Source organism: Chlamydotis macqueenii, chromosome 9, assembly GCF_036417535.1.
Source record: "Chlamydotis macqueenii isolate bChlMac1 chromosome 9, bChlMac1.mat, whole genome shotgun sequence".
Taxonomy (NCBI): Eukaryota; Metazoa; Chordata; class Aves; order Otidiformes; family Otididae; genus Chlamydotis; species Chlamydotis macqueenii.
Genome location: NC_141564.1, coordinates 16,450,203 through 16,475,267, shown reverse-complemented (window position 1 = coordinate 16,475,267; position 25,065 = coordinate 16,450,203). Strand labels below are relative to the sequence as shown.

At 53.9% G+C, this 25,065-nt stretch overlaps 1 protein-coding gene across 1 annotated transcript; it reads right to left on the bottom strand.

Moving 5' to 3' along the window:
- Positions 1-276: 276 nt before the first annotated feature.
- MASP1 (MBL associated serine protease 1) lies at positions 277-24,863 on the bottom strand. The gene is made up of 11 exons (XM_010120403.2): positions 24,643-24,863; positions 22,263-22,488; positions 14,175-14,352; positions 13,782-13,913; positions 13,087-13,283; positions 12,616-12,763; positions 11,993-12,111; positions 11,098-11,176; positions 6,962-7,099; positions 5,851-5,925; positions 277-2,820 (listed from the first exon to the last, which is right to left on the bottom strand). Exons 1-11 carry the CDS (start codon positions 24,861-24,863, stop codon positions 1,925-1,927), a joined length of 2,409 nt encoding a protein of 802 aa, XP_010118705.2. The 3' UTR covers positions 277-1,924.
- Between the last annotated feature and the right edge of the window lie 202 nt (positions 24,864-25,065).

The following is a 25,065-nucleotide window of genomic DNA, read 5'->3' as shown; positions in this document are numbered from 1 at the left end:
TCAGCATACAAGTTGCTGCATTCTCCTCCTGCCACCACCCCTGTCTTCAGTGACGTGCTGAGGCTATAAATAATTGAAGAGCAGGATCTCATCTGTTGCAGGTTTTTGCAATTTGTATTCACAGCTGGTCAAGGTCCGTCTCAGCTCGTGAAGCTGTGTGGGTCGCAGCTGAGCAGCCGTCGGGGTGAGGGACAGTGTGAGAATCCCCCTGGGACAGACCTGCAACCAGCCTTGACCATGTCCTGCTTGGGATAAAAGCCTGAGGGCATGACTTGGTACATATCAAAGTTTTATTTTGTTCTCAGGAGGAAGATTACACTGAACCATCCTTACATGACATTGGATATTTTACAGAATGTAGTATAAAAAAAAGAAATATATATATATATATAAATACCTTGCAGTTACATGACACAGCCAAGAGTACAGCTCTTCGCGTGTCTGCAAGTTTGACCTTCCTTAGGCCTTCTGATCCTCTGCATGCTCTACAAATGGCTTTTTGGATGACAGTGAAACAGCAGAGTAGCTCATTCACTTGCTCCTTCCTTGCCCGGCAAAACCAAAGGAGGATGAGGACAAGCCCAAAGGAGGCTACAGGCATGCTGTGAGGGTGGCAGGCAGTTTTTGCTTGTTGCTTATAGGAGGGCTTTGCTGGCAAGCGAAGGAGATGAAGTCCCCACTGAAGCTCACCTGACCTTGTTCCTTGGTGGGGCTTACTTGTCTGCATGGGCCATGGAGGGAGGCTGGAGAGATATGAACACTTCTGGTGTGTTAGGTGAGGTGGGGTCAGTCTAGAATGACTTGGACACCTGCAGTAGGCCAGGAGAGCCATGAACAAACACTGACCACCCTCAGTAACCTGTAAATGAGCCAAATCAACGGCCTTAAAAGCTGTTAGAAAGGACTAGGATCTTGCACTGCCATGCAGGATGACACAGGCCCCTAAAGAAGAGGAGAAACCCCAAGGAAAGGCATTTTATCTGAAACAATTCTGCTGAAAATAAGTATTGCTTAGGTACGCCAGGTGTGATGCTGCATTGTGTGTTGGAGAACTTTCCTCGGGAGGCCTGCTGTGGCTGGAAACCATTCCAAGAGCTAGTCTGGGGCAAGGACTAGGGAGGGCTTGAGGTGATGGAGGGTCAGAGAAGTTTTTTTACCTGAGTCCAAACCCCGCTCCCTGTCCTTGTGCTCTGCGTGGGGCACCCATCCCACATGGTGGGGTAAGGGTAGCCATTTGGGTTGGTGCCGTCTTGGCAGCCGTTAGATTTCTGGTGGCATCTGAAGTTTAGGGCTAATGTGGATCCATCCTCACATCCCTGGAGCCAGGTGGACATCACCTGAGGTGCCATCAGGCAGGGATATTTGTTTGAAAATAAAAATAATAGCAAACCCCCAGGACTCCCTCACTAATCCTTGCACAGAAAAGTTGTTCCCTGGTGTGGGGGACCTGTGAGGTCCAGGCCTGCCCAGCTGGGTTTCCTGTGCTGTCCATAGCCTCTGTAGCTCTTGCAGTTGTGTCATCTGATGGGAAGATCTGGCCGGAGAGCCCTGGGGATGGGGGGAATTCTCTGTGCATGGCCCAAAGCTTTGATGGCAGGGAAATGCTGCCTCCATTGCTGCGTCTTTGTCCTGGCTTGGAGGGAGGCTCCCCAGGAGTATGGGTGAGGTTTGGAGATGTGCAGCACAAGATGAGGACGCCAGCTGAGATACTGCTTTTTGCTCCCTTCCCCCAGATCCCTAGCAAGCATTTCCTAAGAGCGCAAGCGAAGGGATGGGGGACTAAGTGAAAAAAATGATGTGGAGGGCTGGCAAAGGCCTGGCATGCGCTGAGTATCGTGGCTACTGCTTGCGAAAGACCAGAGTCTGGAGCACATTAAACAACAATGAGAAGAAAGGGAGCTGCGGTAGCAGGCTGCTTAGTCACTCATCTCTCCAGCTCCGCGTCCAGAAATGTCCACCTCTCTGAGGAGCCTGTTTTCTTCTCCACCCAGTCCACATAGTTAGAGACTTTGGTGTACACACCGTATACCTGCTTGCTGCCGCACTCCTCTGGGCCACCCCATGAGACCAGCCCTTGGGCCACCCACCTCCGCGTTCCTGGGTCCTGGATGACGAAGGCTCCTCCGCTGTCTCCCAAGCAAGTGTCCTTGCCACCCTCATAGTAGCCAGCACAGAACATGTTCTCGGTCACGCTGTAATTCCCCGACCGTGACTCATAGCTGGTCTTGCACTCCGCATGCAGCACCACCGGCAGTTTGACGTACTGCAGGATGTCAGACAGTGTCCTCATGCCCGAGCTGATGATCTCATCCACAGTGATGTTGGGGTTGGAGATACCCCAGCCAGCCACCAGCCCCAGCGTGTTGGGGTGAGGCCCCTCCAGCTCATGCTCAAACTGGGGCAGGCAGACAGGCATCACATAGTTCCCCATGGTCACCTTCTCCTTCAGCTTGACCAGAGCGATGTCGTGGTTGTAGTTCTGGATGTCAAACTCCTCGTGGAGGATGATCCTTTCCACTGTCCGGTTTACGGCCTCTATCTTGTTCCTCACATCATGAAGGGCCAGGTAGACGGTGACGTGCTCCTTGGAGACAGGGATGACAGTCTTATCTCGCCGCTGGGAGCGAAGCACATGGGCAGCCGTCAACACCCAGGAGTCGGAGAGCAGGGCCCCGCTGCCAAACCATTTGTCGTTGGGCACCCGGGACATGTCCTCCACCACAATCAGGGCCTGCCAGGGGAAGAAACCAGGCTCTGCATTTCGCCCACCAATGATACGCTTGATGATTCCAGGCAGAGGACGAGCCGGCCGGCCGCACACTGGGGACAAAAAGGACAGGACAGTTACTCCCAGCGCTTATCTAGGGAAAAAATGAAAAGGGACATCCGTGTAGATTATGCCACATGACTGCTTAACTTCAAACCAAGCACTCACTTGTATCTTTTATTTCTGTAGATGGCAACTCTTCTCCTTTTCTCAGTGGAAAAAGCCCGTCCTCCTTGCCATATTTACCTTCTCCTGGCAGAGTGTGCTTCAGAGCTTAGAGCAGGCTGGGCATTACACCCCATCCCTATGCTAACAGGTCTTCGGAGTTATGTCTAGGAAAGGAATGATCTGACACTGAAGTCAGGCATGGATTCAGCAAAACACGTGAGCCAGGGTGGGACTTCAAGCACTCTAAGTAGTATTAGACCTTAGTCTTGGTTTACATCTATGTGATCTGTGCTCCAGATGGGAACCATGGTGCTACCAGATTCCTTAGGGAAGGGCAAGTGGAGTGATCCTTCCCTCTCAAAGGTGGCAGATGCTATGATTTCCACCAAACCTGATTGCAGTAAAACAGTGATTGTTGTACAGTTGAGCTGGTAGGTGGGACAAGGAGATAGCTTGAAGGCCAGCCTGCACTTTGCAATTCCTCGATTTGCAGTTCGGTTTCTGGAGTGATTTGGCTGGATCCACACCACTTGAGAAGCAGAAAGGCCATATGAGTAATTCTGCAGCCTCACTGTGCCCCATGAGCTGTCTCAGCCCTTCTTGGACCATCCAGCTGCTTGCCTTGCTCCTGCTCAGTATGCCAAGAAACCAAGGGGAGCGCTGGTGGGAGGAGTGAAGGCTGACATCAGCCCAGCCTCACCCCTTGCTCTGAAACCTGTCATGAGGTCTGTGGTCTCATGGCCATGGCATTTGCCCTCCTGGAGGAGTTGTGGCTGGAGAAGGCTTGGCTGTGGGATGTTGCCTAGCACCAAGGGCTTTACTCCTGCATCTCAAGTCCTCACCGCAATTCTAGCAGCCAAACCAGCATCCCTCTGCTCAGATCCTCAACAGACTCAGAATTAATGTCTGAAGAGCCCTGACGTGCTGCCTGCTTTGCCTCCATGGAGCCTCCAGGAGCTTTATGCAGGCACTGTGACATGGCATGAGGAAGAGGAGAGACTCAGCATGCTGAAGGTGGCTCTGAGAGGGTTGTACAGTGCAGGCAGGGACAATCCTGCTCTTGGAGAACTTAAGCCCTGGGACATGGTTGGTGGTGGTGAGGCTGGAGGTTGTGGGAGCTGATTTGGGTTTGCCCTTCTACAGCTAGAAGAGTCCCGAATCGCAGCAGCTCAGGTGCTGGTCTCATCCCTTTCAGTCTGCAAGGGGAACCCACATCCTCCATGGAAAGTGCCAGGACTCTGCCCCGATGCCCTCTGTGCTGTGAGGAGAGGATGCAAAGCCTCACAGAAAGAGGATCTGCCCCCCGGGGTGAGGGGATTGGGGCTGAGAGTCAGCCTTGCAAGCAGGGCAGGAGCACCAGGAGCTGCTAATGCAGACCTGTTGCAGCTGGGGTCTGCTGCTCGGAAAACTGCAGCTCTGTCAGGGAGGGAGCATGGTGAGTATCCCTGCATGTGCTTTGCTCCTCTGCCTTTCCCAGTGTGCAAGGAACAGAAAATGTGCTCAGGCAAATAATTCCTGTGTCCCAGCCCAGCCCAGCTGGTCTACTGCACCAAAGCTGACGGCGTTCCAGGGAGATGGTTTTAGAGGAAGCGCATCCAGCCAAATATTTATTCTATTAAATTACATATCAAAAATGCTGACCGGGCTGCAAATGCTCCCACTAATGGAAGAGGCAAGCGTGGAGTGGCCTGGAAGAGGAGTTTCTGTTGATGGGGAGGTGGCGTGAGACATGAGGGAATATCTGAAGAGCAGCTGGCCAGCTGCTGCCTGCAGATCCCAATCTCAGGAGAGTGTCACCCTCTCTCTGGGATTTTCCATTTTCCTGAAGTCTCTCTGAATTCTGTCACCAATCAGGGGGCCTGGAAATGGCCCATGAAAGCAGCTATGGCCCCAAAAGATGTCCCTGTATGCTCCCAGCTCAAATTAGTTCAGGCTGAAACATCAAGGAGAGATGCAAGGATCAGTCGCTGCAGCAACAGCAGCCACAGCCCTGGTCTGGGAGCTCCGTGGGATGCAGGGAAACTCAGGGGGTCCCTCCTCTGGCCTTGCAGTTGCTCAGTGTGGCTGGTGAGCAGATAGTCTCCATGGGGCTGAGCCAGCTCCCGCACCCCGGGGTGGTTGCAGCTGCAGCTGCTGCACGGCAGCCGGATCCCTGCACCTCTCTGGAGAGCCATCCCTGACATCCGACCACAACCCGCACCCGGGACTGCCTCCAGCCCCCCCTGCCTGGCAGCCAGAGCTGGCCCCACGCTTGGCTGTGGCCAGCCAACGTCCCAGGGACTTTTGTTTAATCCTGAGCGGGCGCCTGGCCTGGAAACTCGCTGGCTGCAAACGTTTCTGCCACTGCTCAAAGGCTTGGGACTTTTCCTTCCCTGTGAAGTGGCTGGGCTTTTCTGCAAGGCTTGGAGAGGTGCTAATTGCTCCTGCATGTGGACGCAGTGCTAATGGGAGCTGACAGCCCGCGGTGCTGGGCAGGTAGTGCTCTGCCCTTGGCTGGAGCCATCTCTGCTGATGCTGGGGGCTGAACTTGGCCAGTGGGCTCTGCCCGGGGGCTGCCGGTTTCCTTGTCTGCTGGAGCGGGGAGCTCGGGAGCCCTGAGAGCTGGGATGGCTGTGATGCCACTGCTGCCTTATACTGCCAGAGAAATGTGCCTTCATCACTGCTGCCCAGTGCCACCACTGCACCCTGACCTTCTGGGCCAGCTGGGATAGCAGGAGGCCTCTGTCCCCTTCACCCTCCAGCCATACATTGCAGCAGTTGGGTATGTACAGCCAAGGCACATGGCATGATCACCAGGGAGCAGGGTCCCTGCCTAGGGAAGCAGCAGGTCAGGTCAGGCATGGAGGCATCCTCCTCCCCGCATGACCCTGCTCTGCACACCTTGCCATTGGAACCGGCTGTCCCAGCACTCGTACCTGGTTGGCAGGACGGCAGCTTGGTCCCCAGCTCCTCGCTCCTCCACACCCCTGATGCGTCACACATGTAGATGGCTGGAAGAGAGCAAAGCATTAGCTGGGCTGTGGCTCTGGCGTGATGGGGTGTCTTTTGCAGCGAGGAGATGTTGCCCAGCTGTCAGAGCCCTTTGAACCCTTTTGCAGAGCAGGAGGTGACCTCCCTTTTACGTTCTCTGTGCTCCGTTCCCTGGGGGACCCTTGCAGCCCCGCTCCCATGCAGGGGACATGCCACCATCCTCAGTTCCATCGCCCTGAGTTGTCTGGAGGGCTGTGCTGTGTCCCCAGCCTCGGCTGGCAGCTGCCGCCCCGTCAGTGCTGCCAGTGCCTGTTCCTCTAATGCATGCGGGATGCTGAGACCGGATGCACGGGGCCAGTGTGTGTGCAGGGGGATATGAGCAGGGAGACAGGAATGTGAGGAAATCCTTTGGCTTTACTTGCTGAGTGAAAAGGAGGAGGAAGAAGGGCTGGGGTGCGTGCACCCCTTCTGCTGCCCAGAGCTGGGTCCAGAGGGTGCAGAGATCTGAGGTGCTCGGCAAAGCACCTTGTAGTGTCTCTGTGGTTGTGGACCAGGAGGATAAGGGGGAAACTGAGTCTGCCATGATCTCGCTGCTATCTGCTCGGCTTTGGCTATGATGGACATTTGGATGCTGGGATGGGGAGCCCTGTGGAGCCCTTTCTGAGGCTGCTGGACCTGCTACTCTCTCCAGCGTTGTCTCCTTTCACACAGACACAGAAAATTTCATGTGCTTCAGGGAGCAGATGGCAGGGTGAGAAGGCAGAGGGCAGAAGAACAACCACACTGCTCTGCTGAGGCTGTGAACAAGCAAGCAAAGCACCGGACAGTGCTAACTCCATCCTACCTGGTTGCGAAGCAGGATGCAGCCAGTCTGACAATCCAAGCAGTGCAGACCCAGGGTACGAGGTGTGTAGGCTACATCCATACCCTGCTGCTTGCAGAGCATCCCGGAGCAGCCATCCCAAGCTCCCCCCACTTGCAAACACACGCACGCATGCATGGCCACCTACCCGCCCACACCATGCCGTGGGGACGCGGCCCGGCCCCACTGCTCACCAGTGCTGTTGGGGGCCATGTGGTAGTAGGGGTGCTGGCAGTGGTATTGGATGGCTGCTCGGTAGGTGGTCAGGTTGTTCCTGGAGGAGAAGGTGAAAAAGCCATGCTCCAGCTCCAGCGGCGCTTTGCAGTCAGCAACTGAAAGCCAACACAGAAGGAGAATTGAGCCTTGTGCAGTTTCTTGGGGTGTCCAGCCAGGCAGCCAGTGGGCAGGTAATGCCGGGCTCTGGCATGTGATGGTGGTTCTGTGGGGCAAGGCAAGGGCCCATACAGTCCTGTATCCCCTTCCCCCAGGGCACTGCAGGAGGCATAGCCTGACATGGCCTCAGACGGCAGCAGGAGGCTGTCCCCAGGCAGGGCAGCCTGGCCCCATGAAACGCCACCACCGCCACCCTGCAAAGACAGGGCATGCGGGTGGCACCACTGAACACCAGCAGCACGGCTCACCCACAGACTGTACAGCCAACACCACTCATGCTGATGGAGACCCCAGTCCCGGGACCCCCTCCCATGCACTTCATGTAGTGTGAGATCTCTCTGCTGTACCATTGAGAGGGGAAGAAACCTGCTCTGACAGGTGAGATCCATTGGGAGATGGTCCCAGAGCATGGCTTTGCATCCCCTGGGAGTGGGCAGTGATTCACTGACCTACGCTGTGCATCACAGGTGCTCCTCTACACACAAGGCTTTGCTGAGAGCATGGCCTCAGCCCCATCCCTCCTGCTCCGGGCCTTGCTCACCAAACAGCACCGATAAGCATTTGCAGATCAGGTTGAGCAACCTGAGGTCCCAGCTGTCCTGCGACAGCAGAAGATGAAGGACATTGAGAGTGTGGCTTGGCTGCTCTGCAGGCAGGGGAAGGCCGGCAGATGTGGGTGACATCCCACCTGCTCCATCCCCCTGGACGAGGGCAATTTTGGCTCTGCTTCAGCCATCTCTGGTGTGGGGCTCGGGGTCTGATGGAGGCAGAGGGATTTCCAAGGTACCATTGCCCTTCCCCACGGCCTGTCCATGGTCCCCTTTCTCCTCTGGATCCCTCACAGTGCCCTGCCCAGCCCCTCCTCCCAGCTTGTCCCCTGGATTGGGCTTGTGCCACCCACCCCAGGAAGGGCTCCAGGCTGCGAGGTGGTTCATCCGCCGAAGTCAGGAGTCACCTCGTGGGAGCTGCAGCTTCCCACCACAGTGGGCAGTTCACAGCACGCTTGGGTGATGCTGCGTAGCCTCCTTCTGCCCCGTCCTGGGGGACCTGCCCCAGGGGAGGGCAGGAACTGGTGTGTGATCCTGCTGGGAAATGCAGCGCTGTGGAGCTGGGTTCTGCCGTATTTAAGATGAGGGGTTGAGTAGGGAATGGGTGACTTTGCAGAAAGCAGGTCCTGTGGGTCAGGGATGATGTGCGCTCTGTGGGTCTCCATGGGCTCCAGGATGGGAAGGGGGCCAGGACAGGAGCCCTAACTCCTCATAGAGTGATCCAGGGTAATGAAGAGAAAATCCACTAGAAGCAGTAGCTGGCACCAGCGACATGTACCGATGCTCAGTGTTGCCTAACTGCTTGGGTGAAAAAAAGCCTGGTTTGTGGCAAAAGGCTGCAGCGTCCCTCACCATTCACCAGGGTTCCCTCCACTCCCTGTAGGGACAGCAGGAGATGGGATGTGTGCGTGGGTGCAGCTGGTTGGGTGGAGGCTCTGGATACCTGTGCCTTGCAGAAGGACAGAGAAGGGGACACAGACCCCTCTCACCAGCCCCGGGGGTTCCCAGCCAGCCTGAGCCTTCCTGCTCTCTTCCCATGGTGTTTGGGCACACAGTGCTTCTGTGCCACGGTGCCAGCAACCATGGGACCTTTATAAAGTGCTGGGGGATGCTGGGGTTTGTAGGAAAGAGGGAATGAATGTTCAGTGTTGCCCCACCAGTGTGCTGGGTCCTGCTGAAAGGGTGAGGGGAGGGAGTTGGTGCTGTGAGCCTTCCCAGACTTCCCTTGGGAAAAGGGCCATTTAGCATCTCTGTCTTTGTAGGACCAGAGCTGGACTGAGCTCTCCAACATGCCCCTCCTGCTCCTCTCCCAGCCTCTGATCCACATCTCAGTGAAGCTCCCAATGCCTCAGGGAGCCTGGGGTGTATGCCTGGGGCTCCTGGGGACATGGATGGGGCCAGACACTGGGCTCTGACCTCCTTCAGCTGCAGCCAGCCCGGGACCAGCCTGTCCTCACCTCTGCCAGGCCAGCAGTGGGGAGCAAAGGAGAGGTGGAGGAGCATCCATCCCCTTGCACCGGTGCTGGGGCTCGGTGCCTGCAGGAAAGGGCTGGTGATGTCAACCTGTCCTTCAGGCCTCCTTGCCCAGAAGGTCTGAAAGGCACCAGGACCCTCGGAGAGAGGAGAGGAAGGAGTGTTTCTTATTTGTGATGCTGCCAGGGAGGAAGGGCAGCAGGAGGCTGAATCCAAACAAACAACCAGGAGGCTGTGCCACACTCCCTGTGCAACCACCACCTTGGAGGGGGAGCCGAGCCAGGTCAAGGCATCCAAGCGGAGAGGGAGGGATGCGGAGGCTGTGCTGGGAGCTGGCAGCAGCACACGGTCCCCAGGCAGCGGTGCTGGGGCCAGGAGGGCACCCTTCCCATGAGGCTGCGTGGCAGTGGGAAAGGGGGCTTGACGACAAATTTCCTTCCCCATTCTCGAGACGGAGTTAAGAAAGCACCAGGCGCAGAAGAGTTAAGAGTGCCATGCCGGTTAGACAAGCCATGGAGATGGATTTGGCAGCCAGGCCAGGGGCAAAGGGACCTGCCCTGGGCACTGGACAGATCAGAGAGGGGCATCGAGACAGGCTGCCCATCGAGGCGGCATGGCTGGCACCAGCCTCACGCGGCCACTTGCTCCGAGCCGGCTCTTCCCTCTGTCTGGTTGTCGGCTCTATCTGCAACTGCACCGAAAGCAGAGGGGAAGGAGGAGAGCAGAGAGAGAAAGCCCAATTAGTAGACAAGCAGAGAGAGGCATGCAGGAAACCCAGCCCCCAAAACACCAAAAATCATTAATGAGTGCCCGGTGAGCCGTGCCAGAGTACCAGGGATGCTGGCGGAGCCATGGCCGTGCCAGTGACCCGCTTGCTCTGCTCGGCTGGGGCGACCTGGGGACAGCAGCTGGGAGAAGCTGTCACGGAGTCGTGTTTAGCCTCACCAGGCCACGGAGCTGGACTTTATCCACCTTGGCTGAGAAGTTTTCTATTTTCTGCATTGCTTTCTAAAACAGTTTTTCCTCACGCTCTGCCTCTCCCAGACATCCCGGGGAGGTGGGAGGCATTGCAGTTTGGAGGCCTGAATTGCCCATTTAGGGGCTTCTTAGCTTTCCAAAAAAAAGTCTTAGAAATTTAGTGTAGTGAGTCATATCACACAAGAAGGGATCAGTTCCAGCCTGGCTGGAATAATGCAGGTAATCTTTTCAATTTTCTCAAAAAAAATAACACTTTCTGGGGTTAAAAACATTTACCCAGTCTCAGCCCTGGACTGAGCAGCAGTGAGAGCCTCCCCGAGGGCTGAGGGTGTTTGGGGGAAAGGGAAGAGGTGTTATCAGGTACCTCTCCCAAGGCTGAGCTGAGAGAGGAGCAGGGTTAGATGAAAGAAGAGATGATGCAAATCGTCACCTGTCCTTTCAAACGGCATCTCCTTCCTTCTCCTCTTTTCTCCTGTTTTGAGGTTGTAAACATTTGGGCAACTTTTCTCTCCCCTTTCACTTAGCTGAGCAGCGCCCAGTTTAGGTTAGTACCTCTCTCGTGTCTGAGTAGCCTTGTCATTAGGAAGGAAATTTGGACCAGGAACCAGATTATCCCAAATCATCCCAGATTTATCCAACAGAGCCAGCTCCAAGAGCCAAGGTTGTCTTTCTTTGACAGGGAGACAGCAAAGTGGCTCACAAATCAAGTTACATGAGTAATCTAAATAAAAGCACCAACCTCCTGCTTGTGGCATTTGGAGCAAGCCCCATTGTGTTATCCAAGAATGAGCCAAAAGAGCTTTGCAGAGTTACGTAGCCTCTCTGGCTGGGTTTGTGCCTCTGAGTAAGGAACTCTGCTCTGGCAGGGCAGCTCCCTTTAGCATGAAATGATTTCAGCAGGAAAAGGACATTAGCAGGGTGAGGAAGGGTGTCCTTACTTTTGCAGATAGGGATCTTGTTACTCCATGTCCCGTCCTTCAGACACTCAATCTGGAAGGAGTCACTTTCCATGTTATCCTGTGCAGAAGATGACAGCAAAAAAACGACCATCAATATACAAGGCAAGGAAATTAATGTCCCCGTAAAAAGTTAATTTATTTGTGATTTAGTCAAGATACAGCCAGCCTCCCCTGGAAGAGAACTTTTCTAGCTAGAAATTGCAATAGAATCATAATGAAAAACTTGAAGAGTTTTCTTTTTTTTTTTGCCAGCAACTCAGTGGCATGCTGAATGCAAAAGAACTGGAGCAGTTTATTCCTGTTGCAGGTGCTAGGATGGGTAAGGGGGCAGATTGGAATGAAGGATGAGCCTGGGAGGGGATCAGAGAAATACTCAGCTCCATATCAGAAGTCAAAGCTGGCTACTGATCTGGAGGGAAGACAGCCACCAAGTGAGTCACCCCTGCTCCCTGTGGTTCTCAGCTGTTTCCTGGAGAGGGCCTGCCAAAATCCCATCCCCCTTGACTCGCCAAAGCTGTCCCAAAGTCCCAGAGGACCTCCCAGTCTGTGGAGGCTGGCCTCTGCAGCGCTGCCTGGGAAGCTGAGCCAGCGCCCGCCGAAGTGGGGAGCAGGCAGAGCCTGGCATTCTGTGAGGTGGCCGCTCCAGAGGGATGTTGAGAGGTTGGCTTGGGAAAGTGCCATCTCCTCTCTTCCTCTGCATCTTTCGGAAGGAAAATTTGTAGCTCTCGGAGGAGGCTTTGTCCTTGCCCCTGAGGAGGGGGTAAGGATGATGTGCAGGTTGCGTTCACTCTCCCAAGTAGAGATGCAATGGGTCTGGGAGGAAGGATCCCCCCTTTCCTACCCAGATACCCAGCTCCACACCGTCACCCCATACCTTCAGTACTTTGTATCCGGTGTTGCAGCTGATGACAACCTGGTCTTTGAAGGTGTACTTGGCTTGGGAAGGCTCGATTTTCCCATTGATTGGTGGTTGCACCAGTGGGCATGGGTTTCCTTTGAGTAAAAAGCAAATGAAACAAAGCAAAACTCAGCTGAATAAATGGAGAAAGTGGAGAGTCCCACCTCTGTCACCCAGTCCCTGTAGCAGGGTCTGAGCATCCCTGCCCTGCTCTTGCTACTGAACTACACCAACAAGGCTCAGCCAGGCTCTGCTCCTAGCAGAGGTTCTAGGTCTTTTCCCCAGTCCTGCGCTACCCCTGGCTTTGGGCATTACAAGGCTGGGAGCTAATAACAGTAGTTTGTGCAATTATCCTGCCCCAAACTGCTCTACTTTGCAATGTGGTCTTGTTTCAGGGGTCATCTGGCACAGGAAAAAAATCCCACCCTTTGATGGCAGGGCTTCATGTTATTTTACTTCTCTTTTCTTGTGATTTCTGGAACAGACCCTTTCTGGAAATAGGATCATGAACTACCAAACTCGTGGTTTCCACCTGCGGGGTTTATAAAGCCCTTCCCATTGCCCATGCCCAGCAAACAGACGAAAGCAGCAGGAGTTACCAATTGCTGTGTATGACAGCTTCCAGCCCCTGTTCTCTCCCGAGTTGTCACTGTGGAAGAGGATCTGCACGCTGTTGGTTTGGGTTTCGATGAGTCCCGGGGACTTCTCTCCACAGAAAGGGCCAAACTCCCTACGGCCAGCTTTGATCTGCCAAGGGAAAGAAGAGTGGGTAGCTCGAGGGAGATCTTTGATCCCTGAGGATCGCTTCACCCTCAGGCTGATGGATAGGGCCACAGTGGGGTCAGTGGGGCTTAAGCACCATGTACTGGGGGCATGTGAACTGAAAAAGGGTCATTATTGGCTGAGAGGGTCAAAATCAGTCGTGGTAAGAGACATGCGGTCAATGGAGCACAGGGCTCCTGCTGGCTTAATCACCCTCGTTTAGACTGGGACAATTTTGGTCCCCTCATCGGAGCACTGGGGAAACGACAAAAGACTGGAACAGAAGGAGTGTGCAGATGCCAGCTCACCTTGATGTAGTCATAAGGACAGGTCACCTCGGGGTGGTCTTCCACGTCGAAGCTGTCCTCGAAGCTCAGGGTGATGAAGAAACCCTCCTCCAGTTCGATGCGGTACAGGCAGTCCGAGCTCTTGGGGTAGGGGCTGGGGAAGTCGGCACTGGCGACAACCCCGCTCCTCTGGGTGTAGAGGTTGTCGCTGCACTCCACTGAAACACAGCCACGGCTTGCTCAGCATCCCACCACCCACAGCCCAGCCTGACCACACTCAAGAGCCCTCCCAGTGGAGTAGGGTCTGCTGAGTGATCCACACACCTCAAATATGGGTCCGTGTAAAGAGAACCTCACACAGACAACCTCCAAATATGCCTGCAGCATAGAGGTCCTGGACTGAGAGCTAATCCTAGCTAATCTACGTGATGCGGATCCAGAGCAGAGACTAAACCTTTTAATTTCTCCGACCTGAGGAGGTCTATAGAGCTTAGCTGAGGAGCACAGCCCATGGGAGAAACCACATCTCCTTCCCACGCAAGAGGACTGCAGGCCTTGGGCACTCTCCAGTCCCAGGCTGGTTTGTAGGGGAAGAGGCACCTCGTCCCTCCTGGCAGCAAGAGAGGACAGTTTTGCCTATGTTTGATAGATCTGTTGCCTGCTCAGGGACCCCTCTGTGTGACTGTCCCCATGTTCGAGCTGTGCCTGGGCAGTACCTTTGCAGGTCCTGTTGTCAGAGTGGAGGATGTAGCCGAACCTGCAGGAGCAGTAGTACCCGCCGATGTAGTTGTGGCAGTAGTGGTCACACGCCAGGTCCTCATCGCTTTTCTCCAGGCACTCATCCACATCTAGGATGGAGATAACAAGGAAGGGAGGTCACCCTGCAGCTCCTCATGCATCCATCCTTGTGAGGATGTTTGCCACATGACTGAGGAATTAGTTGTCCCATGTGGTGGGTCACACAAGTACCCAGCGAGTCCCATATGGGCCAAGAGCTGTAAATAAGAACTTCTCTTGCTAGGTTCTCCAAGGCTGGCCTGGGATGTGATCCTAGGAAATTTGTTATGCTACACGGGCAAGCCGGTCCTGCAGGCTCAACCACTGCTTACCCACGGCGGTGTAATGGGCGTCGAAGCCAGTGAAGCGTTCCTCATTGGAGAAGTCGGACCTGAACGTGAGCCCCATGTAGGGCCCTGGGGACAAGATCACTTGCTGGCCGGGAGCCTGCTCTGTGTCTGTTGTCTCCCTGCCACAGAAGGTTGCCAGCTCCTGGTCCTCAGCTTCAATCTGTGAGCAGAAAGAACAGGTGAGCTCTCGGCAGGGCTTGGCACTTGCCCCCTGGGCTCTGCTGAGCGCCTGGATAGCACAGGAGTTTGAGGCGTCCCTGGGGTGCTCCTCAGTGCTGGGCACCTCTGAATTTTCTCTGTGTGGGTCTGTGGGTGTCAGCAAGCCCGGAGAGCCTGCCTGGCAGCCTGCGATTGCCACAGCCTAAGGATGCAGCTCCACACCCCTGGGTGCCCCGTCCTGCTCAGCCCTGTGCTGCTTTGGTCCTAAAAGTAAATTTCCAGCCATTCCTGTTGCATTCACCTCATCTTCTGCAGCCAAACATGACCCTGAGAATGTGCAGAGCCTGGCAGGTCTGACTCCTGCTGCTCCAGCTCTCTGAGATGCCGTTACTGGAGGAAAGCAATTAAATGGTTTCTGCAAAATGAACACAGGGGCTCAGATCTGCCTGTCCCTGCCTGTGGTCACCCTCTGAAGCAGATGTGAGAGAGCAGGTAGCACCTGGGATGTATGGAGGAGCTGGGAGGTGTAAGGGGAGGATGCAGGGAAAAAGCCTGTTTGGGAGGTAGGGTGAGGACGTGGGCAGGTGGCCGAAGAAGGGGTGTGAAAATCAGCCCTGGGCTGTGTCATTCCCACTCTGAGCTGTTGATACCTGAGGTGTTCCCCCTTGCCTCCTCTCTCAGCCCAAATGCTGATCAGGGCTGCATGATCCGTGTGAGGGCTGTGCTGCTGGGAGGGTGCTGGACCCCAGAGGAGCCCCTGCCCATCGGTTTTGCATCAGCTCAAAGCAGCAGCTGTTATTTGGATGGTGTTTCCATCCCCTGGGCTGGCTCGGTCCTGTCCCTGACACTCAGGGTCCCTGTCTGGTTCCAGACCTGCAGTACCATGCGCTGTTTGGACTCGGAGCCACAGGCCCAGAGGGCTAAAGGAGGGGACCAACGGGCCAACGTGCCCTGGTGTCATCTCAGCATGCGTACTAGCCTCTATGTGCATCCCTTTAAAGCACAGCCATGCCTCTGCCTTCAAGCACTGTAATACCTTCAGAAACCCCTCCAGTTTTCCCTGGAAACACCCTCCCTTCCTTTTTCCTTGCTGTTTTCCCCAGGACCATTTCAGCATTGACCCCATCTCCTTCTCCTGCCGATCCCACCCCCAGCCCCTCTCTCAACCACAACCTCTCCCAGCTCATTCCCAGCACCCTGCCTGCTTTTCCCCAGGAGATTTGAATATGAATAACTCCTCGGCTGAGGAATGCGATGAACACCACTGCCAGCTCCTGTTGCTCATGCCAAGCCAACGCTATTGAGGCCGTGATGAAGCGTGAAGCCCCCCAGCCCATGCTCAGGAAAAACAGTCGCCTGCTTGGGGACCCACGGGGCCCCAGAGGTGTTGCAATGCCATTCCTGGCTTGTGTGGCCTCGGCGAGGCGAGACCCTCCTCTGGCTGCATCCCTGTCTCCTGGAGACCCTCAGGATGCACTGGCTGGGGAGGGTCTGGGGCTGAAAGGGAAATTTCCCAGGGCTGAACAGGCAGGCGGAAACTCGCTTACACCAGGGAAAGCCAATGTGGAAATGGCAACTCAGCGTGCCTTGACATTGCCTCCAGATATTTTCCATCCTCTCATACAAGCTGGAGCTGGCCAGAAAAGAGAGAGACTTTCCGATGACAAATTTTGAGAATTTGGAGAAAAAACACGCGCCTTGCATTGGGACAAAAACCCAATTGAATTTTAATTTTTTTTTGTGAAACAGCATTCTCAAAAAAAAAAAAAAAAAAGGAAAAAAAGTAATTTGGGATCCATCTGGTTTCAATCCCTTTGAAATACACTGTGGTGCTTTAGAATCTCTTTTAAAGTTGAAAGAAAGATTGTTTTGAAATGCAATAGTGTTTCAGACTGAAAAACGGGACCATCATCACCTAAAGGGAAGGAAAATGGCATTTCAGCCCCAATACGCAGTCTTGGCTGCACAAGCGCACGGCACGCAACCTTTTCTGCAGAAACTGCTTTTTCTTAAGGAAAGCTGTGGGAAGGACCGAATTCCAGCCAGCTCCTCTGTGCTGTGTCCTCTGCGGGGACACATAAGCCACCGTGTGAGCTCCCATCCCTCTCCTCCAGCCCTGGCCGGTGCAGGACCCACAGCATCACCAAAGCGCAGGAAAACCTCCCTGGTGCCCTGTGTTTTGGCCCAAGGATGCTCCCCCCATGGGACCAGCCCCAGCACTGCCCCCAGCATCCTGGGGTACAGCCCGGAGCAGCAGGATGAGGCCCGGGAGAGGCGTGCTCTCCTCGCTGAAGGTATCCATGGCCCCTTATCTGTGACGGGTCCCATGCCCCGAGCCACAGGGAGCAGAGAAAGCTCTCCAGCAGTAAACTAAACAGAGAGGTCATCATCCCTGGTTAATATTTGCTGCTTCTGCTGAGGACTGTATACTTTTTCGTAGATCATTTACATCCAGCGAGCAGGCTGGTAATTAAATCCTGGTTGTTTGTTTGGAGTTTCTCCCTCTCGGGTCATGATGTCGACGTTTTCACTAGAGAAGATGTGTCCCTGAGGGAAATATCAATTGCCGCAGAGAAATTCCCTATAAAAATACGCTGAAAGAATCCTTCTTTGAAAAATAAAATATAGCGACACTATCATGCCTTAAAATTACCCTTGCCACTGCCTCCTGCCGTCTTCCCTGTTTCTGCTTGCCTCCTCGCTCCCTCGTTAAGATTTCTGCCCCTCTGGATGGAGGCAGATGGGGTCCCTCTCCAGCTGTGGCTCTGTCCCCCTGCATTTTGGCTTGGGCTATGGCTAAGAGAAATGATGACCCAAGCCGTGTGATCCCACTCTGCCTCTTATTGATTTCCCTCTTCGGGGCACGAGGAAGGAACAGGGGTGCCCTGGCTCCCCATGGGCTACTGGGGATGCTGGAGCAACGATGCTCTGGAGATGCCTTCTGTAGCGGGTGGGTTAACGAAATGCCACAGACACCACGGAGAATTTGGCCCGGCGGTTCGATGTCTGCTGCTGGAGAGGAGCAGGCAGCCGGCAATACGGAAACGCAGCCGCCACCCCCCCCTACTCCAGCCCTCCAGGAATGCACTAATTGGACTGATGGAGGCCAAGCATACCACTTGTAATATATATAAATGGCTCATTAGGCAGAGAAAGTGCAGCGCTGGGCTGAAGACACTGGGAACATGACATGGGGAGGAGATACTCAGAGACAGGGAAGGGCATGAAACTGCCCCGGCCAAGCTGCCGTGCAGTTGAAGTGCACGCAAGAAGCCAACACCCGGATGAGTGGGGGATTTTTTGCAAAATGACTGATGCTGCTGCTGCTGCTGACTGTTGGAAATGGGGCAGGGATGGGACAGCCCCAGCAGGAGTCTCCATCTAGGTCTCCTGGAGAACCTTTCCACAGAATGCATGTGTCCTCTCCCCAGTAGACATTAAGGGTCCTTTCATGTGCAAATGTGCACCTGAATTTCCAAGGGAGCATGTATGGCAGCCACACCGTGGGGGAAAGGGGAGGATGGCTGGTTTCCTCTGCTGTGGACTTGGCTCGGCATCTGGAGACCATCCCCTCCTGTGGGTTGCTGTGCCCACAGACCCTATTTCTGTGCCAGGCTTGTTCCCTGGGAGGGCTCGGGGTGTGAGGAGAGCCCAGGTGGGATGCTGGGATGCTGATGGAGCTGCTGGCTCACTCCTATGCTGATCCTCCTCCTTCCCTGGCACGGGGGTGACTGTGGTCCCCAGTGATGCAGGGGGTGGCTGGTGCCACAAGACTCCTCTGTGCAGAGCCCCCAGGATGGGAAAGGTAAGCAGCAAAGCTCCAAGCCCTCCCCTTGTCCCAGCTGCCTCCCAGGATTTGAAGTCCTCCTCTTGAGACCTCACATCCCCAGGGCATGGATTACCCCCTGGCTGAGGCCAGCTGACAGTACCAAAAGAGGATGCTCTTCTCCTGACCCCCCCAGTCCATGCCAGGCCCTGATTTGTGCTGCTTCTCCCTCCTCTGAGCAGAGGAAAGTGTAAATGGGTCCCGTGCAGCCTCCTCACAGCCCTGGGCATGCACTGGGCATGCACTGCCCTGAACACAGCATCGAGCCCTTTCCCTGACCCTGCAAAGCCCCTGCCAGCGCTGCGTCAAGGACTGAGTGTCCCTGGGGACAGTGCCACCGAGCACTTGGCATGGCGCAGCACGCAGCCCTGCCCCACAGAATCACCCACTGCAGAGGATGGCACACTGTGTGCCCAGGACACCATGTGTGAAGCCGATCTGCCATGCACCCTGGATACTGTGGCAAACCTTGGGAGGATGTGGCTCCGTCACATCGCAGATCTTTCATAATCCCTGTCCTCTCCTCAAATGCCACTTCCCGGGGCGGTGGCACTAATTGATGTTCTGCCTGCAGCCCTGCCTCCCCAGCTTGGCCCATATCCCTGTTGTCCCCTCACCAGCCCCTCACTGGGATTGGCAAAAGCTGCCTCCTGTGCTCAGTTGGACCCCTGGCTACCCTTGAGCACATTTATTTACAGCCACTGGTTTTGCCTGAGATACCTAGCCAGCTCCTGGGGACACACACATGGGGTTTGTAGGAGTCCTGCCTGGGTGAGCACCCATGGCACAGATCCTCCCTGGGGACACGAGTGTGAATAGCAGCTGCAGAAAGGTGTCCCAAGTGCCACATGTAGGCAGAAATCTGAACACAACATGAAGAGGTGCATCCAAGGAAGAACTGGGTTGTGTCAGGGGAGATGGGACCCACCGCACCCACAAAGTGTCATGGACCCCTCTGCCCTCCTGCCCCCATGCACAGTTTGAGAGACCCATCACAGACAGCCCCTGGGCTTGAAGGAGTTAAGGGAAAGCCCTGTGGCATGTGCGGAAACCTGCCAGGTCTCAAATATGTGCCATCCTGAATCAGGACTCAGTGGTAGGGCTTGGGGTGAAGAGATGTAACCCCACGAGGACTGTGAGACAGCAAGCACTTGCCATGGGCTGACTGTAGGGAAATCCTCTCACCACAGGCTCCATCTTAACTTCAATCAAGAAGTTGGTCCCAAGCTGCCTACCAAGACCTCAGGGGCTGATTTCATTCCACAGCTTGACCTCATGGACAGGACTTCAGGCTCAGATTCTCCCTGATAAGCTCAGGGATTTTCATGTGAAAGCCCTGTCGGAAGTCGGGATTTCAACTCCTATCTCCCTGCCTCTGCCACAGCGCTCCTCAGTGACACTAGTCAAGTCACTTAACCTGATTTCCCAGTCATGGCCATGGCTTTCGGGGTACCCTGGGCCAGTGTTGGAGACTTGTATGAAAGTGCTCAGTGCCAGGTGACCCCAGAAAAGAGCTGAAAAACCACGGTGAGACCCTTAGCAAATGAGGAACCCCCAAATCAGCTCCCTGGGGACAGCGAAGAGCCAGGCAGAGCCTCCTGAGGAGCTCGGCAGAGGGCAGGAGCTGAAAGCCCAGTGCAGACGGCTGCTCCTTCCCCATCTCCCTGGGCCTGGCAGGGGGCTGAGGGCGGCCATCCCCCTCTCTGCCACCCCTGTTTGCACAAACAAGCCTCCTGGCCTGCGAGCATTGCTTTAGGAGCCATGTTCTTTTTATATACACGCACGCACGCATATATGTATATATATATATAAATAAACAGCTATTGTTTTAATTAGCCATTGTTTCAGAGCTCTGGAAACTGTTCCCTTCTGAAGACCACCCCGAAGGCAGAGATCTGCGTGTGTTTACAGCTCAGCTTGCCCTGCGCTTGCCACTCGGGACGATTTTCTGTACTGCTGGAGAGTCGGGCGCATGGGCAGCCAAGGGGGTAAGGAAAGTAAAGGCCAGGGCAGGACGGCTTTCTGCCTGTCCTGAGCTGGGTCCCCACCTTGCGTCAGGGCTGCTCAGCCCCCATTTTGACCTTCTGATGGCAGTCAAGATGGTGAAGACCCTGATGGAGATCCCAGTCAGACCCACGGTCAGAACAAACAAGAAGGTGTTTCTTCACACACACACACAGGTGTATAATCGTATATTTAACTCATATATTTCACCTCTGCAAGTCTCTGCCATGGGATGCTGCAGAGATCAAAGTCACCCATGAGTTCAGAAAGCAGTGGTACAAGTTCATGGAGGGGGAATCTATCAAGTGTCACTGAACACAGCGATACCACCTGTGGCTTTCTGTGTATCTCCACTGGGACTGGCAGAGCGTTACGAGAAGCATCTATACGTGTTGGGTCTATATATTCCATACCCATGCACTGCTGGCCCCTGTCTAAGAGCAGGCTGATGCTCTTTGTACGTCTTGAGCCGATGCAGAGGCTGGACACACGGACCCAAGCATTTGCTGCTCTCCTTAAGGTTTTCTGAGCTGGTGGTTTAGCAGCACCAAGACTGCATCCCGACTCAGCAGAGTAGCCTACGGATCTCCCGTAATCCGTCAATTTTCAGCACTTTTCAAATGTAATTTTGTGGCAGAGGCTCTGCAAGCTAAGTTACAGCCCCGAGCAAATTTATACAGCTGAGATCTAAATCCCTGTGAAAAATGCCGCCTTCTTATGGAAATCCAGCAGCAGGGAGAGCTGTGGTGCCAAGTTGGCACCATGGCCAAATAACAGGGAGCCTTATGAAAAAGGAAAAATGAGCAGGGGGCGAAGGGCAGGAGAAGGGGTAAAGTTGGAATGGGGAAAGTTTCCAAGAAATCTGCCCCTTGAGCTTATTGGGTTTTTAAAGCAATATATCTCTATATATGTCCCTGGCCCTTGTGCTTGGAGAAGATCCAGGAGAAGCAGAAAGAACTAATCAAACCTCAATGAGAGCTGTTAGTAGTAGAATGAATGCCAGCACAAAGGGGAAATTAAAGCAGTGAACAACAGATCCTAGAGCAAAAAAAACCACAAATGTTTGCTTTGTTTTCTTAGGGTAAGAATAAAATAATGATTTCAATTGGCTGGCAACCAGCACCAGGGCTGAGTTCTGTGGTGCCGGACCTGGGTGCATCCTTCACCTGTCCCTGTGAGGCTTGTGCCAGGCAATGGGATAAGATGTGTTCAGACAGGCAATCCTAGAAAGCACCTGTTTGCTACTGCTGATCTGCTAGAAAGCACCAAACCTGGCCAAGTTCAAAGATATGGAGAACCCAGATTCTCCTGGATGCTAAGGAGAGCCCAGCTTAGAGACACCTGTGGTGCAAGAGGCAAGGATGCTCTGTGGCACTGCAGCGTGTGGCCCACTGCAGTTTCTGGTGGGTTACTGCCCAGCAATGAAGCAGACTGAAATCTTTGGTGTTTTTGGCCATGACAGCTCTCTGAGAACCTCCATAGCTTGTTTGTGCTGCAGGTTTTTGCCAGCAGTGGCTGCGAAATTTGTACCTCAGCTGTGGAATGGGTTTGCATTGAACCCAAGGGAGCCTTTGGGTCCATTCCCTGCGGCTTGTGGGAGGCTCTGCTTGCAGACCCCAACTTGCAGCCTCAAGCTCAGGTCTAACCTTTCGCTTTGGCTTCCCTAAGGGCTGGACAGGGTGTCCCAAGAGCCTGCAAACCGCAGCCAGCGATCCAGGCTGGCTGCAAGGTGTGCTGCTGGCCAAGGTCTGGCAAGGGGTTTGCGGGTTTGGCTACAGGGGTTTCATCAGCCTGTAGGTGTGTAAATCTCATTGGGTCCAGTGAGAATTAGGTGCCCAAATACTTTCAGAAACCTGGTCCTCTGTGGGTAAGCTCTGAACCTGGTGTCCCACTTACTGTTAGTCCAATGGATGTTGTCAGCTTACCTGTGCTCTCCCTGTTGTCCAGTGGACTGACAACTCCTGTGCCCAATAAATGGGCAAAACCAACTTGTTCTCAGCTTTTCTAGCACTACCCTCTCTCAGCTGGCCAAACAAGTCTACTGTCCACCCCACCATCTGCCCTATGATATCACATCTCACCTTCACGTAGTCGTATTCACAGAGGTAGGATGACTCCAAGTCAAAATGCATGAAGTACAGCTTAATTTTAAATCCGTCAGGCACAGAGATGTTCCACATCACTTCTGAGTCGCTGGGATAGGAATCGGGGAAGTTGGGAGACTGGATCTTCCCAAACATGTCCGTCAGCTCAATGGCATTTGCTGCACAGAGCAGCAAGGCACAAAAAGACCAGGTCAGGAGGTATCTGGAAAACACACATGAGGAGATGAAATGAAATTCTGGCAATGCCAAAACCTGTTGAGGGCTCAGTCTTTTTCCCCGCGTGGGTCGTGTAAGGCCACACACTCAAAATGTTTGCAAGAGGAGATGCAGCATCGTGTCACCATGAGCAGCCCCCCTGCCCAGCCGCGGGGAGGTGGAGGTGAGGGTGGGAGCTGCACATGGCTTCTAGGAGGGGAAAGCCCCTTTGAAAGGTGGGGGTTGCAAAGGCACCTCCACAGCTTCCAGCCAGCTCCAGGCGCTGTCAGGAGCTCAGTATTTCTCACTCTTCTGGGAGCAGCAACTGGTGGCAACACATCCTTTAACCGACGGGGCTCAGATGGGCAAATCTCCATTTAGTGGAAGAATAAACATAAGGATGCTTAATAAAATAATGACGCTTTCTAAATCAGTTTAATGAAAGCATCATGGCAATAACTGCTAAGTATCATTATTATTATTACTGCTTAGCCTCATCCAACCAAATTGTGCTCATTGACTCTCAATAAGGAGCACATGTCTTTGCAGCTGGGCAAAGATGGACCCGTGCCCCAGCAGTGTAACCCAGCATGTTACTCTCCGCTATTTTCTGCTTCTCTTCTCTTCTCTTCTCTTCTCTTCTCTTCTCTTCTCTTCTCTTCTCTTCTCTTCTCTTCTCTTCTCTTCTCTTCTCTTCTCTTCTCTTCTCTTCTCTTCTCTTCTCTTCTCTTCTCTTCTCTTCTCTTCTCTTCTCTTCTCTTCTCTTCTCTTCTCTTCTCTTCTCTTTTCCTTTCTTTTCCTTTTCCTTTCTTCCTTTTCTTTTCCTTTTCCTTTCTTCCCTTTCTTTTCCTTTTCCTTTCTTCCCTTTCTTTTCCTTTCTTCTTTCTATCTTCAATTCTTAGGGTACCACTCACCCCAGACAGAGAAGCACACAGAGGCTGAGATCCTTAGAGATCTTTTGTCACCAAACTCAGCTTTTAAAAAATCTCAGCCAAAAGAGTTTGTTCCAACTTGTTACCAACTTGTTTGTTCCAGATGGCAGAGAGGACAGGTAAATCAGTGGCAGTCCAGCTGACCTCGCACCAGCCTTGAGCTCCATTCGGGCATGAAAGTGAGCAAAACCTGAGTATTTCTCTGTGCAAGGGGAGAACACCACCTGTGCTGGAGGGGCAAACTCAAAAGCCTGTGCCATTCTTTGGGACCCAGAAAGAAGAGCAGACCTCAGGCTCTTTACACCCGCTGGAGCGCACAAAGGAAAAGAAGCAGGCAGAAAATTAGAGCCATTAGAGACGAGAATTTCCGCTTTCTAAAATAGGTACTAAGGCCTGGCAAAGGCTTGTAGGTGTGTGTTACAGGCGCTGGAATACTCACATGTACACGTACAGGGTATGCTGGTGAGGAAATTGAAGCTATATAAGTGGATTATTTTTAACCTGTCTGTGTTCTTACAAAACCAGGGCAGAAGATTTCTTGGTCTCATTTGTGTAATGCCATCACTTTTCCCGGCTCTTCACTACAAAGCAAAATTAATGGGAGCTGAGAAATTTGGATCGATTTTTCTTTCAAGCAGAGTGAGGTTGAACATGCTTTTTTTTTTCTGACAGCTTGTCTGAAACCACAAAAATGTGTAAAGGGAAAATCTGTTTCTCCTCTGGTCAAAGTACATGCACGGGGCTGGATGCTCAGCTGGTGTAAATGGGCATCACCTCCTCGGCTTCAAGGGGACGTTTGCCGGTGCAACTCTCTGCTTTCCCTTTAAACAGGGGAGGCAAAACAACATCAAACTTCTTTCCTGTGCCAGGAAAGTCTTAACCTCACGTAAAAGTGATAAATGATCATGGTGTGCACAGCAACCTGAAGCCCGCGCAGCACGTCCAGCCTTGCTCGCACCTTTCGCCCATGGACCACGGCAGAGCGGCACGCCCCGGCTGCGTGCCGGTCACCCCAGGCTCCCTTTGGCTCTGCTGGGATGCCGGCACGCAAGCCAGCCTGCAGCACGACGCCGAGGCATGAGCAATGCCTCATTCGCTCGCGGATGGGGAAACTGAAGCCACTTTCATCAGAGGGAAACCTTCCCCAGCGGGATGGGCCCCCTGCCCGGCCGTGCCCCGAGACCACGGTGTGCGGGACCCCGGGGTCAGCCCGAGGCGGAGGTACTCACCTCATTTTGCTGCCGGGAGGGTTTGTAAGTGGCTTTGGCATGGAGAATCGCTGGTTGGTTTGCGGAGGACGGCTTTGCCTCCTTCCAAAGGCTCCGCTGTCTGTCTTATCTCCGTCCGGAGATTTGTGAACGGGTGTGCGCCTATGTGCGTGTGCGTCTGGAGTTGTCTGGCATTTTCCATGCAGGTCACGCCTTCCCCTGCCTGCAGCCCTTCCCCACATCCCCACAGACATGCAGGCAGACCTGCCCGCCTCGCAGCCCTCCTCCCCGCAGCTCCCTCCTCTCCCACCCCGGAGCTGCCCCTGCAAAAGCTGCCGCGTTCGATGAAGTTTTTGTCTTCTCTAAGCTCCGGAGTTTTTTTTCTCTGTGTGTGTGTGCCCGTGCACATTGTGTTTTTTCTCTCTCTCTTTTTTTTTTTTTTTG